Below are 15999 nucleotides of genomic sequence, written 5' to 3'. Positions count from 1 at the left end.
AAGAGAGAAAACTAATAAAAACACAGTCTGCAGAAAGGGGATGGTTCAGGCTTTTGTATGAGAGGGAGAGCGAGGGAGAGAGAGAGAGGCAGGGGACTTAGAGATGGCAGGAACCACGGTGAGTGGAGTTAGACTGAGTGAAGAGAGGCTGAGACTTCACTGTGATACTGGAGTACTGCTGAGAACAGAGGGATGCGCATCTGAACCTGAAAGCTCCAGACTCAATACTGAGAGAGGAGCTTTAATGAACTGCAACATCTCCGAGCTCTCTTCTGAAGAAGAAATTAGTTTTGTGCGTGATGCAAGCCACTGGTGTCCTCTAAACAACATAGAATAGACACAACTTGCGCACTGTTTCAACCTTGTAGAGGAGTTAGGAGAGGCACCGTGGTTCTCTTTCGGGTCCTCTTTGGGGAATAGTGACGATCCACTGGAAACTACTGTCTGAGATACTGCAACTATCTCCTATAGAGCAAGATGCCCGTGATGAAGGGCCTCCTTGCCCCACAAAACACCTTCTTGGACACCATTGCAAACCACTTTGATGGCACACGTAAGTATATTTTGGAGAAGAGATTTCTATTATAATCCATGATACTAATATCTGTCTTTTTAACACTAGAAATTTCTACAAGACCTGGTTTGAATACGCTTTCTAAGACTGCCTTTATGCCATTGTACATGAATAGCACATATATGCCAGTGGTTTTGTTACCACACTTTTGACTGATACTGTACATTCTGTGCATATGGTGACGTACACCTTTGGTTGGACTGCTTGCCCGTACTGGGTCTGTGTCTGGGACACAAATTAATAAATTACCATTGTGTTGCCAGCAAATAGGTCTGTCTCAGTTTTAAGGCTGCAACTTCACAAGCTTACCTCAGCTTTTAGGATTTTTTTTTTTTGTTTTTGCCTTTGGCATTTCTGTAACCCAGTTCTAGATTGTGACTGACACTGAGAAACACTGCAGTAGACAACTGTGTCCAACATTAGTGTGCTCCAATTATAAGTTATGACCATGGAGGCGGACACAACAGTCTCGGGTGATGTATTAGAACTAAAGAGCCACTTGTTGAACCATGGTGTTGCTTATAGATACAGGTTGTTCCCCTGCAAGATCAAGTATTTTTCAGTCAAGGTATTTCCTTCAAAAAAAAAAAAAAATTAAATTAAATCTTTGAATTTAATTAATTTAATCTGAACATGTTTCTCTCATATTTCCATTAATATCAACCTCTTATATATTTTTTCATGGAAGGAGAATGATATGCTGATATCTTATTTTTTTCATTACTGTGATGTTTGTTTTGCACATACTGTTCGTAATGCCCAGCGTGGGGCACATGGTATAAGGAGGAGAGGTTCACATGAGGCAGCTGAGAAATCAATATTTTTTTATTTTAATTTGAAGGGTTTCTGCAAACATCTTGTTTTAGACTAGATTGATGAGGGATTCATATTTTGGTGATAATTGGCTATTTGATGCTTTAGAGAATTGATGTCATAAGATCAGGTTGAAGTGAAAATTGCAGTCACCAGAGAATAAATCTAAATGATTTGAAATAACCTGTAATTGTAAACACAATACATTTTAGATCTGAAGAAATATAGCTTATTCTAATTATTATTCTTGTAGATCTACCATAAAATGTAACAACATTTTACTCTTATTCTTAATTACTTCTTAGCCTTACTCAACAGTTATTGTGTGGAAAGCAATGTATCAAGGCTAAGGCTTGAGTTTGCTTAGTGCACATCACCAGAGTATGAGCAATTCATGTTCATTCGACCTTCACAGACACAAACTAAGCTGGTCTTTGCTTTCGTAGGTCATATCTTCATGTCTTGACAGTTATGATGGTCACCCATTCATCCATTTTGGATTTGTGTTGTTGGTAATTATGCCGAAGTCTATTCATAAGCATCATGCCTCAGAATCAGTATAGTGAAAAGTTATCTGCAAGCACACAGCGAAGTTCTTTCCAGAACATGATGAAAAGAGTGTGTGTGGGTCAGACTGTCCATGTCCTTTACAACTTCACAAATTCTCAAATTCAGTGTGATGACACAGTCGCAAACACATAAATCCTCCCTAACGTCTTCATGTTGTTTGCTCTTGCTTTCTGTACACACACACACACACACACACACACACAATGTGGCAGACATTTTCTCAATCTTAGCTGCCACAATACCACTGTATCAGATGTGCAAGTGGGTGGATTGACCGAGTAGCTGAGTGGGAGGTGAAGGGGGCAGCCTTCAAGAGATGGCTTCAGAGCAAAGCAATATTGAATCTAAGGATGGCTTTGAATATGTCGTGTTTAAATTGAAAAGCCTTTTTGTGTAAAGACATCTCTCTTAAGATAACTGCAGGGCTAAAAAAAATATATTCATCTCATATCTCTGTTCAGTGGATAAAAAACAAATATCCACATTGAGACAGTGAGAACTAAAGCTGGGCTCGCTTGAATGGGAGTGGTATTCGCATGACCCTGAAATGTGAGCAGGGAAATGAATTAAAATGAATTATGCAGTGGCCAAAAATCAATCAAATATTATTGGATGGCTTAGTCAAAACAATTTAATTATTCATCTATTCAATAGCCACCTCCCAATATAGGTAATTAGGAGAATTAAGAGGTTGAAGACATTGAGGAAAGCAGGTGCTGGCAAGGGATCCAACCAAGATATACCTCTGTTAATAAAGATTACAGTCAAGACATGAATCTTAGGGATTTAAATAAATATTGGTAGAATATATGTGTTGGTAATGTAATTGAAAGGGAGTGGGCACATGTGGCTAAAAGGGCTGCACTTATAATTCATAAGGGTTATAAAATCCTCACTCATTCATGATATGAGCTCCCTGAGTTAGTGAAATCTGTTAAATGAGCTGCAATGAGTTGTGTGAATCACAATGAGGCTGATATGCAGATCCTTTATTGGCTACATCTGTTTTTCAGAGGGCACATTTTCTCTGTAACCTCATAGATGCAAATTGAAGCATTGGCGTGTTTTGTTTTTTTGTTGGGTTTTTTTGCACAAATTGCTATGGCAACACAAGCTTGCAGAGCTCACTTCTTACTTTAGTTTCTTATGAGATTAACTTCACACATATCAGGTAGAAAATATCCACATTTCATTAATTGCATGTCTTGTGCTTTTCCTCTGGAACATAGATTTGTTAACACTGATGATGCCTGCTTGGTGATTGTGTTTTAAAAATTGCACCGTCTACATCAGATAAATCTATAACGACATGCTGTTCAATAAACTGTGCATTATAGTCTGTGTTTACTCTCCTAGATTTAGGGAGATTACAAAGCACCACACTCATTAAAACTGGTTGCGGCACAGGTGTCCAATATTGCCTGTTGCGTAATCCAGCAAATAATTTGTTTCAAATTTAATATGCTTACATTCAGAGAGAAACTTATTGAATAAATGGAAGAAGACACCACTCAGCGAACTCACTCTATTGTTCTCCATATTGAAGGGTTATTTATGGTTATGTGGACACAAATCAAAGCAGACATGTATTAGTCAGTGAACAATGGCTGAGATTTAGCTGTTATTTATCCATACAAAAGAACCTGGAGAACATGACCCCATGTACGTTATTTTTATTCATCAATCTCCAGCTTATCAGTAGTGGGTTAAAATGAGAATGGAAACAGGCTCCTTTATTTCCAGGTTTAATTTACAAAAGGGTTACTCACACAATTCACACTGGAAACGTATCTTGCTGTGGACAGAAAACATGGTATTGAGTCTGGTGTTTGTGTCCATTTATAGTTGGCATGCAACATTATCTGTGCTATCACAGATAATGGTAGCCTGCCATAACCCTCCTCATCGGTTAGTGTGAAGAAACTCTTTGCTGTTCGGCTTCTTTTCTGTGTTTTATTGCAGAGAAGACCATTACACATTGAATTCACTCCTTTGTCTAATTCAGTGTTAGGTTCATTATTGTTTTTTCTTCTGCTTCACCACCTACACTCTCTGCCCTAAAAAGACTCTCCAATGTTCCAGCAGCTGCAAAACATCTTCTTTTCAAACATTGCATTCATTTTTTAATATCTACCTGAAGTTTAATCACAGATCTTATCCACCATTATTTCTCAGGCATAAAGATTTGTGTTGTTTCTCTTACCTTATGTGAGCATGTGAGAAACTTGTATTGTGAGTATAATAAGACTAACTTTTCTAATCTTTTGTGTAAATAACAGCTTTTTAAATACAAAGGGAATTCCCAAATGACTGTTCGAAACAAACAAGCGTCTTAATTAGGCAGTATTGCACCCGTCATACCTGCTGAAGTATCATGATAATTAAATAAACATACATTTTCAAAACAAACAGTTTAGGCTTTCATAACATTTAATGATTTTTAACAGAAGAACAGTTTTAAAATGGCAAAACAAGCACATTTGCAAAATACATCATACATTTTGTGTGTGTGTGTGTGTGTGTGTGTGTGTGTGTCTAGGTGTGCTAATTCTGAAATCCATTGCACAACCAGGGGCAGGATGAAACCATGCCCCAGATACTAATTAAGGGCTGAGGCTCACCAAGAGGCACTGGTCTCTCATGGAGCCAGCTGGACCCCTGCATATATCTTAAGACTTCATACACACCACCAACATACTTCAAAGCCCTCTCTGATGTACACTAAACTATTGGAACTCAGCCAGTAAACAAAAAGTGACTATGGTTAAATAAATACATTTTTAAAAGTTTTCTTTTTGTGCACTGACAAAGGAATCAAATCTTGAATGATGTTTGGTGAGGAGGTGGAAAAAGAAAAGAGGACCTTTTTGCCACCTTACATTCAGTGCTGCATCCATCTCGGTGTTAATCATAGCTTTACAGCTCGAAAAGCACAAACTATTGTTCCTCAATCACACTCTTTTATCCTTCGAGGTCACACAGTAGCATTACATTCAACCTTCCTCTTCTTTTATTCCCCTTGCAGACAGTAATTTCTTACTGGGAAATGCTCAGGGTCGCTACGGCTACCCCATTGTGTACTGTTCTGATGGATTTTGTGAGCTGACCGGCTTCACTCGGACTGAGGTGATGCAGAAAACATGCACCTGCAGTTTCCTTCACGGGGCAGAGACCAGTGAAAGTTTGATTCAGCAAGTAGACAAAGCTCTGGAAGGCCAACAGGAGTACCAAGGAGAAGTCTGCTTTTATAGGAAAAATGGTAAACACCAAGTTACTTAATCACCCAGAAGTTGAGTTGACCATGGACTCAGGAACATACATTTTCTTTATTATAATATTACGTTTAAACCTATGTGTTAAACCCAAATAAAACAGGTGGCACTTTCCTCTAATTAAAGCATTTTCCTCACCTTGTTATTTTTTAAGAAACACTACTTAAAACCACACACAGAGGGCAGTGAGTTGAGGCTAGCTATTTAAAAAAAAAAACTATCACTGCAGTGTTACTAGAAATCTAACTATCACTGTGGGGTAAGAGCTGTCTGTTGGTACTGTTTTGTAACTTTTCTCATTTCCTCAGGGAATCAGTTTTGGTGCTTTTTGGATATTGTGCCAATTAAAAACGAGAAAGGTGAGGTGGTGCTGTTCCTGTTATCCTTCAAAGACATCAGTGAATCACATGGGAAAAGCCATCACTACATTCCTGGAGACGGTGAGGCCTGATTACACATGCATTTCCTAGCTGTTAACAATTTAAATTTGAGCTTTTAGCAAACTATTTTAGCTTTAAAATATCATGCTGTCATGTTTATTTAAATAATTGAAAGCTAAATGGAATATGGCACTTAAGGGAATGATGTCATTTGCATTATTCTGTGGGTATTGTGCTTTTTTTTTTTTTTGCAAGCAGCTATGTCAGAAGCATCTCACCAGGACAGGAAAACCAAACGATCCCACTTTTCCCAAGCTCGAGACAGGGGGAGGACTATCCTACACCACCTGACCAATCTGTTCTCCAAGAGGAGCAATAGGAAGCTAACCAATGTGAGTGTAAAACCCTGATTATTATACCATATCAACATTTTATCATTCATTATAACTGACTACACTCCATGAAACAAAGGCATTTGATCTTTTGATAGCTGAACTGACTATTTTTGAAGTTATATGTCTCATTTGAATGTAAATACTGATGACATTTGAATCAGAGCTCGCTCCAATTATGAGATTCATCAGTCGATATAAAATCCCAACCAGGTGAGCTTTGAGTTGTTTGGCACCAATCTGTAGTCTTTTTAAATGTTCAAAGGTTTTTAATTCGTATTGGATGAATACCTCACATTTACTGATTTTTTCCATCTGTGACCATCTTCAAAAAAAAATCAGCAAGCCCATTTTGTACATAAATTGTTCATTCAAGTCTATTTAACAGCAATTGTAAAGGTAATGATGATGACAGATGATCACTGGCAGTGTTTCATGCGAGATGTAAGCCCTGCCTCAGTTGGAAATGTATAAATGCAATTGGTCCTTTTTCATTTTCAAATTTTTAAAGTGGTTTTATTCATCCCGAAAAAATATCCTCATTCGAATTAACGTTCATCACTGTTGATTCAAGTCTAATACCTTCTCCCCTTTGCAGAATTCAATTTCCAGTGATGCTTTCAGGGTTTAAAAAAAAGTAATTCGTTCTGACTTTCTCTCCTTTGTCAGACTGTGTTTCAGAAACCGTCTATGCCTGAGTACAAGGTTGCAGCTGTAAAGAAGTCACGATTCATCCTGCTTCACTACAGCATCTCTAAGGCCTTGTGGGACTGGCTTATTTTACTGGCGACCTTCTATGTTGCTGTCACTGTTCCTTACGACGTCTGCTTTGTCAGTCACGATGAGGACAGCGACCATCATTCACTTGTCAGCCACAGCACTATAGACAGTGACATAGCAGTGGAGATGCTCTTCATACTTGGTATGATAATTTTATATTTGATTAGAACTTTTTTTATCATTGTAATTAAGAGTTTGTGTACAACCATGTGATTTTATGACCTTTCATGAAGATATATTATGTTTTTAAGAACATTTTAAATAGGTAATTTTAGTCTTCTCTCATTGAAAATTAACTGATAGCTTGTACCACTGATGTCATGCTGCACAAAAGTTCACCTCTTAAGTTTACCTTGAGCAGCATTATAAAAAGACAACAATGTTTAAATTAATAACAATAACTATATTTCCTGGTGCAGCTGCAGCGGTTTCCCTGGCAATGGCTAACACATATATAAACCTTTTCCTCGCCCACTCAGGGTGTCTCTGTTGCCCCAGGTTACGAATCATAATTAGATTTCTCTCACTTCGTCCCACTTTTCTTCCAAAGGAAGTGTGATAGCACATCTGTCATGTGGCTCTGACTTCTTCTCTCTCAACAAGTTTGTCTGGCGACAGACGTGCTTGGTGATATTCATGCTCAAAATAAGCTCACCTTGTGTCACATGCTGCTGATGTAACTTTTCTTTTTGTGAAAGTGCATGTATGTTTTATGCCAAGATGTTGAGTGGGATATTTCGGATGCTTGTTGCAAAACAAGTGTTTTTAATAGTCAATGAATGAATGAATGGATGAATGAATAAAGAGAGGAGTCAGTGTCTTGACAGTGTACGGAAAAGTTAAATGTTAGTGCCAGGAATGTATCACAATAATTAGGACAGTGTGTCTGTATTAACTTTTCAAAAAATATAGTAGTTTTCAAATAACTAATCACTATTACAATTTAAGGTTTTTTTCCCTCTTTTATTTTGTAAACTATAAAGTAACTTCCTTTCTAGTCCCTTTAAAATGACCAAACTGCTAATCCATTTTCACCGCTCCTTTTCAGATATTATCCTGAATTTCCGAACCACCTATGTGAGTCAGTCAGGTCAGGTGGTGTACGATGCCCGCTCCATCTACCTCCATTACTGCACCACCTGGTTCTTTGTTGATCTGATTGCAGCTTTGCCCTTCGACCTTCTCTATGCTTTCAACATCACAGTGGTAAGATTATTGTTGTATATATCTGGAAGTATGCCGCTGTTGTACTCTCCATGTCTGCCTGTTTCTTTGCACTAACTTTAAGCCTATAGCAGCCAAAATTTTAGTAGTGTTTTTGCCCCATGGTAATGGACTGGAGGATATCCTTACATGCAACCACTTCACTGAGCATTCTTGTTTGTTAGCTTGACTAAGTTTCATCCTAAAGATCAATTCTAGCATCTCACATGGATTGCTTCAGCTGACACATACATACATCTTTCTTACAGCATCCTTAGTTGTGTTTGTAGTTGTAAACTTTCCTGCTATTAGTGACATTAAAGTCAGAGCAAGTGTCTCACCATGGAGTCTGTTAAATAGCACTTAACCAAGGTTAAATGAGGTAAGAGGGTGGGTGGAATAAAACTGCATGTGGAAAAACAGGTTTAAAAGAAAATATTATTTAGCTTGTATGTTCTGCTCCCCATCTCCTTGTCCAGACCTCACTGGTGCACTTGTTGAAGACAGTTCGCCTGCTGCGCCTACTGCGCCTGTTACAAAAACTGGATCGCTACTCCCAGTACAGTGCTGTGGTTCTGACCCTGCTGATGTCTGTTTTTGCTCTGCTGGCTCACTGGATGGCTTGCGTCTGGTACGTCATTGGACGCAAGGAGATAGAAAGCAGTGACCCTGTTACCTGGGACATAGGTGAGCGCATTGCATTTGTGTGTCTGAAGGCTCAAAAAAACACTGAATCAAGACTATGATTCTCTCAATCACTCATTAGCTTAGCTTGGTGCTCTGGCTCACTTGGCTTGCCAGTGTCTCTCCTGCCAACCCCAGTGGACCAGAGCAGCACATGGTCTATTTGTCTCCTCAGTGCAGAGGAAGTGGAGGTCACCGAGTAATTTCATTATATCACCAGTGATACGTTATATCATTGTCTATTATATCACCCATTACATCAAAGGAGAAAGACTCATCCACTGATGCGTAGCAAAATATAAAAACATTTTTTTCTGTTAGTCTTATCCAACCATCCTCTGACCTCATCCACCAGGCTGGCTTCAGGAGTTGGGAAAGCGTCTGGAAACACCTTACATCAACAGTACCATGGGTGGTCCCTCCATGCCTAGCGCCTATATCGCCTCGCTCTACTTCACGCTCAGCAGCCTCACCAGTGTTGGTTTTGGCAATGTGTGTGCCAATACAGATGCAGAGAAAATCTTCTCCATCTGCATTATGCTGATGGGCGGTGAGTTTTCTTATGAACACAGAAAATTCATAGAAAGATGACAAATGTTCTCAGATCATCATAATATTACACCCTCTCCCACCTCCAGCCCTGATGCACGCAGTGGTCTTTGGCAACGTGACAGCCATCATCCAGCGCATGTACTCACGACGCTCACTCTACCACACCCGGATGAAGGACCTAAAAGACTTTATCCGTGTGCACCGGCTACCTCAACAGCTGAAGCAGAGGATGCTGGAGTACTTCCAGGCCACATGGTCTGTCAACAATGGCATCAATGCCAATGAGGTTTGTACAGAAACACAAATTAGAGCTTGTGGTTTATTGGGGTAAAGTAACCTTGTGCCTGTTAAAACATTTTAACCCTAATAAGAGACTTTGTTGTTAAAGTTTTTCTGTGTGGGCTACTGTACTTTACATGAAGAAAGAATACATTCTGTGTGGGTGCTGGTTTCTAGATTCAGAAATGCCATCCTTAAAATGTGGGTCGCATCTATTTCTCTTGAGTCTTATTCCATTTCCTTAAGTGGATGGCACTTCATTGCAAATAGAACTTTCGTTAACAATGCCAAATCTGATCTAGGAGAAGTTCCCTGTAATTACAAGGGCAGGAGAAGAAATAGAGAGAATGCTCATTAACACCCTCGCAACTACCATCTGTAGATAATTAATTCACTGTTGACAGACACAGCCGCTGGTTTCTGAGAACATGCTGGCTTTAACACCTTGTGTCTGTTTTTACTGAACAGCTTTGCATACCATGTGAGTGCATCAACCTTTAAAACCACAAGTTACTTTTTTTGTTATTTTACTGTATGTGCCAGCAGTGATAGATGTATTCAAATCATCTGGTCAACTTATAATAGCAGTACCTCAAAGTCTGAGAAATATTGTTTACTTGAGTATTTTGACTGAGTTTCCCTTTCTCTGTGTTTCCAGGCATCTTATTATCTACTCCCCTTTTAGCTCTCATTTGGCTTCTACTGCCTCTTGACAACAATATCCAGGTCTCTCGCTAGATGCAAGGTCCCTCTGCTGGCCTACATAAATCTGCAGCGTTAGTTGGGGATTTTTCAGACCACTGTCTCAAGTGTGTTTGGCTGACTTTGTTGCATATCGTGACCCGCAATCAACCCATGTTTCATGTCTCTCTACAAATAAAACGAAGATTAAGAATAAGACAAAAGTGTTTCTTAGTGTATAACAGTATACTGAACAGATCCGGTGTGAAACTGATGGTGGATTGCAGCTGCTGTTGTCCTGCTGATGTGCTGCTTTAGCTACGCAGTCCGTGTAGAAAGAGGGTAGTGTGTTCGATTTCACTAGTGACCTTTTTTAGATTACATGGAGTCATTTGATTTAGTGGTAATATGAAAATATTCCCCAAAATAGATCCATAACCTATAGAGTATGAAATCTCAACTATCATGATAAGAAACCTTGGTTATTTGAACAAGCTTTTATTCACCACATAAGCTCCACCTACGGCATGTCAGCAAAACCATCAACAGAGACATCATTTTGAAATAAGACAGTATGCAGTCTGTTGCTTTAAATGTCTGAAGTGATGTCTTTAATATTTTTGGCCAGCTTGCAGATAATAGATTTTGGGACATGTAGTCGACACGATGGTGAAACACATGATATGTATTCATGTTCAGCAATGAAAATGAACAGCTATCACTCAGGGAGGTGGGGGTATTTTTTAATCTGCTGAAGCACTATAGCTAGCAGACTGGACTATCAGATTTGTTGCAACAATCATTTAAGTATTATTTGTTTCCATCCTCTCCTTCAGCTGCTGCACGACTTCCCAGATGAACTGCGAGCTGACATTGCCATGCATCTGAACAAAGACATCCTGCAGTTGCCTGTATTTGAGCGAGCAAGCAGAGGGTGTCTGCGCTCCCTGTCCCTGCACATCAAGACCTCCTTCTGTGCACCAGGGGAATATCTGATTCGGCACGGAGATGCTCTACAAGCCAATTATTTTGTCTGCTCAGGTTCACTGGAGGTTCTGAAAGATGGCATGGTTCTGGCAATCCTAGGTCAGTGATGTCTTATGGGTGAAACATGTCCTCTCAGAATTTTTTGCATCTTTAGTTGCCTTGCACTTTGTGTAACCCCTCTGTTTAACCAACAATCCATACAGGCAAAGGGGACCTTATAGGGGCTGACCTCCCAGAACATGACCAGGTGATCAAGACTAATGCAGATGTGAAGGCGCTAACCTACTGTGACTTGCAATACATCAGCGTTAAAGCTTTGAGGGAGGTCCTGCGGCTGTACCCAGAGTATGGCAGCCGGTTCAGCTCTGACATCCACCACAACCTTACCTACAACTTGAGAGAAGGCAGTGAAGTTGATGTAAGACATTTGTTACTAAAACAGAGAGTGACAAAACTTTCATGTACCATTTTTTTTCTGTTTCCTTGCTTCAGGTAATTAATAGAAACATACTAAATATAGAATGTGTATGTAATCCCTTGTTAATTATGACTTCAATCCCTGTAGGGATTAACAAGGTTTCCATGGTCCCCCAGGCAGTCACAGGTATGTGTGCCTCACTAATATAATTCCATGAGCCTTGATCTGCTTGATACAACTGACAGTCAGTTACAATACAATCATAGACAACTTTACTCAAAATGTAGAATCGTTATGGTAAATGCTAACTGCCTAACTTTGTCAAAAAAAGAAACAACAAATAAAGGAAATGTGTGGGCAATACAGGCGAGATCAACTTTCAGCAGGATTATTTTGTCATAAAGTGCTTTATGACACTTGTGTAATCAAAATCCTGTGCAATATTTGATAATTCAAGTTTATGTACACACTTTGTTATGCACTCAGTATTACAAAAATAATATGCAGACATTTTGAACATTATAGCTAAGTTCAAGTGGAAATGACACAGTTTTTTATGAAAGTTTACTTTTTGATGTAACAAGACTACAGCTCTTTGTTTTCTGTTTTTGGTTTTTGGCCTGTTGTGGAAGAGAAAGCTCTGGATTTTGCTCTGTCATATTCAGCACACTCTACACATGCTAATATATGTTATTTTACCATATTTGAAACTGAAAACTAAACATCAGAAGAATCACATCATGATGTCTGATATTTTAATGGATGTGTGTCAATGTCAATATTTTAAAAATAAACATCTAACCTTCCAACCATCTTTTCCTAAGGGCCAAGTTTCTTTGGACCATAAACTACCCTATATAATTGAGGCAGATGACACAGAACATGGAGAAGACATGAGGCACTCTCAGGGGAAGAGAGTGCCATTGTTACATGGAGTGGGCAGCCCTGTGCGTCAGAGCTGCCTCAGCACCCTCTTAGGAGAGGAACTCCGCCACATTAACGCGCTGCATCTCTGTCGGTCACCTGTTCAGGGGGGGAGAGGCCAAATCCCCTCTTCTCAGCCATTTGCCAATGAGGAACTCACTCGATCTCCATTGCCCAGCTTTAACAATGACCCTGGCTCGACCCATCGACCAGCCAAGCTACTGATGCCATCCTTGCCTTGTGTTAGTCCACTGAGCCTTAGCCCCAGGTAACCCATTCAACCTGCTTTTTCCAAATATCAACTGTAATCAGTTAACATCTATTGAGAATTATGTAACACTGATTTGTGTCTCTGCCAGGGTCGTGGATGGAATTGAGGACAATGGTCACGCATTTCAATTTAATGTAGAGCAGAGTGAGGCAAAGACTAATGTAACAGGTAAAGTCTCTGTGAGCTGCATAATGGATAAAAAAAATGAATTACTGAATTGGGACAGCAAAAATCTTGATTAAAAACACTTTTCAGGAGAAGTCATACAAGGTTAAATAAACATGAACTCTCTGCGTTGGATACATTATTTCTCACTCAATTGCCATATATCTTCTCATTAACCAGTGAAGAGGGTAATCTCAGTTCTTTCCTGTCTGTATGTTTTTTTTAAATCCCTTTATCAGACCGGCTCCAGGTGAGTGCAAACCTGCTTCTGGAGACTGAAGAAGTGAGACAGAACATCAGCAAACTGAACAAAGAGGTATGTTCAATATGGAAAATATAAAAATTAAGTGACTGTACAGTATATTGGTGCTTTTATTTTTGATGGCAAATTGCTTTTTAATAAGTTAGTCTATACCTTTCATTAATGTTTGAACTTGTAAGTATTTTCACTGCTTCTTGGGCACATGCAGAATTAACAGCCCCCACTTGGTGACACAAATGTAATGTTAAGTGTGAAACTCAGGTGATATGGGGATGACAGATTGTGATCACGCTCTAACTTTAACTGTGGCAACTGAATTTGATCCTTTCCTTCAAGGTGTATCTCTGATTCTGGTAACTCAGAAGTTTTAAATTATTATATTAAATTATTAAATGACCATCTTTACTTTTTCTTCTCAGGTGAACAACCTAAATCAAGAAGTATCCAACCTGGCCAAGGAGCTCCATGGCATAATGCATGTCCTACAGTCCCATATGGCCATGCTCCATTATACTCCTCCAGCCTCCACATTTTCCTATGGCATACCGATAGTCCCCAGTCCCAGTGTAACTGCTTCCAGTGACTGGCAGTCCCATGTCCCATTAAATATAGCCACTGGACAACACCTCCATCATGAAGCAATTAGTCACCCTGCCAGAAATGCGTGGGGCTGCAGTGGGATGCCCTCCCAGGCCAGAAGTCCCACCATACTACATTCCTCTACCCCTTTGTCATCCTGTTTACACCTGTGCTGTGCTGATAGAGAAGGGGCCACAGCTCACAGGTTACAGAGTCAGTGCGGCCCCTTCCAAGCCTCTAGAGCAACTCCAAGCTCCCCTTACATGACCCAATCCCGTGCCCAAGGAGGTCCATCACTCCTGGGCCTCAGTACTGCCTTCAGTAGCTTTCCAGTTCCAGTTCCCTACAATGCCTCTATTCCAACGATGAGCAACTCTCACCCCTTGTGTTCCCCAGTAAATTACTCCCACCCTTCTTTGAGTGTTCAAACCAACTCTGATCCCACACACAATCAGACCAACTCCCACACACCCATCCATTCCTCTGTCACTCCCACTGGCCAACCACAGCTTCACACTGTGTTCAGCTCTCTCACCCCTTTAGGAGTCCAGACCTCAATGTGCACAGGGCACAACCATAGCCAACAGGGCTCTGTCAGTGGCCCCAGGCCAAATGACCCAACTGGGTCCAGTCCCATTCACCACACATTGCTGGGGCAGGTAACAGACTGTAGAGCATCATTGTATCAAGCGGCGACTGAGAGTATTGAATCTCAAGGTATGAGCAGCAGTACTCCAACCTTAGAAGTTCAGCCACGTCTCTTGGATATGCAGGGAAAATAAACCCCACACTGATGACCTCTGTTTCTTGATGTTTTACTGTTGGATAATGATGAAATCTTTAAAAACATCTAAGGTTACATTAAATAAAATGCTCTTTGTCCAAATGCACAAATTGCTGTAACTGTACTAACTAAATAATATATAGTTTAAACTGTATTCATAACTTTTTTAATACTAATAATATTGTTTGTTAAAAAGGAAGAGATTAGCCAAATTACTGCTTTACGACTGAGATCATTGCAAAGACAATGCAACATAACATGCACCACACACTCATTCTAGCATTTAATTATTTTTATTTGGAAGTTGACATTAAATGAAATTTAATTGTCAGTGTTCTTGATTTAAAAAACAAAACTGAAACACTGATTCTGCACAACATCAGCACAAGGGAGATTTACTGTTTACATATTCTCTGCTGTCATTGTGTCCAGGCTTGAGATGCTATGACTTATGAGTTTGCAGCACCATCCAGTGGTGATGTGTGGTTATAACAGTTAAGGCATTTCACACACAGGAATAAACTGGAATATTTTGCACTGCATTTAACAGGAGGGTGAGATTTGGATTATTTTCCTAATACAGTATATGTTATATTTTCTTCATTTTCAACATTCATGAAAACCAGCCTCATTTGAGTTTAAAGGTGGTTTTGATTTTTTTAAGATTATAACCTTGTTCTTCAAAAACAATATTTTCTCTGGTGTGCTATTTATTATATCAAATTAGCTGGTTTGCTGTAGCTGTAATCTGTTGAAAGAATTAAAAAATACAGAACATGCCAATACCTCGCTCGAATCTGTGTTTAAAGAGTATATATGTAACATCTAGAAAGGGAAATATATTCCAGATAAAATATTTAATATATGATTGAATATTGGTGTAAAAAAAGGGTTATTGAACTCATCATTCATGTCACTTGTACTTTTTTTCCCTTTGCTGTCCGTTTGTTTGACCAAGTTAATGGTGACTGATAATTCCTGACCCAGTTTAAATGTTTACTGTGGACGTAAGACACTCAAGTTCCCCATATTATTATGGTCCTTTGAACTTCCATTTTGGACAATCTACTAACAATGGCAAGTAGCTCAAACACATCTTAACATGATATCCTAACTCTGAAAGGTGTTTTTGGGACGTATTAGCAGTAATTCTGATAACAAACAATATAACAGACAACCCCCCCCCCCCAAAAAAAACTGTGATGTTTTATTTGAGTTCAACAGGACACTAAAAACATGGTTTAGCCCTAATGAAGAAAATGTCTTTTCGACAAGAGAGAAATTAGGCTTGTAGGTTTTTAAACAGTAATTGAGCCCTTTACTAACTATTGATTATCATACAGCACCTACATCTTAAGCTATTAGAGCTTCCTATGTAGCTCTCACACAAAGCTATTAAATGCAGAGATTCAATGAAAACGTCACTTGG

The 15999-nt window shown here is 39.4% G+C and overlaps 1 protein-coding gene across 1 annotated transcript; it reads left to right on the top strand.

The window, feature by feature from the left end:
- Positions 1-477: 477 nt before the first annotated feature.
- On the top strand, positions 478-15008 carry kcnh4a (potassium voltage-gated channel, subfamily H (eag-related), member 4a). The gene is made up of 17 exons (XM_053338895.1): positions 478-553; positions 4983-5216; positions 5538-5669; positions 5865-6001; positions 6671-6923; positions 7830-7987; positions 8464-8671; positions 9024-9218; positions 9307-9506; positions 11017-11266; positions 11371-11585; positions 11733-11771; positions 12410-12777; positions 12869-12948; positions 13185-13261; positions 13627-14445; positions 15003-15008. The coding sequence occupies exons 1-17, from the start codon at positions 478-480 to the stop codon at positions 15006-15008; spliced, it is 3447 nt and encodes a 1148-aa protein (XP_053194870.1).
- The last annotated feature ends 991 nt before the right edge of the window (positions 15009-15999 follow it).

This window comes from Scomber japonicus, chromosome 18, assembly GCF_027409825.1.
Source record: "Scomber japonicus isolate fScoJap1 chromosome 18, fScoJap1.pri, whole genome shotgun sequence".
Classification (NCBI taxonomy): domain Eukaryota; kingdom Metazoa; phylum Chordata; class Actinopteri; order Scombriformes; family Scombridae; genus Scomber; species Scomber japonicus.
This window is presented reverse-complemented; position numbering and strand designations above follow the sequence as displayed.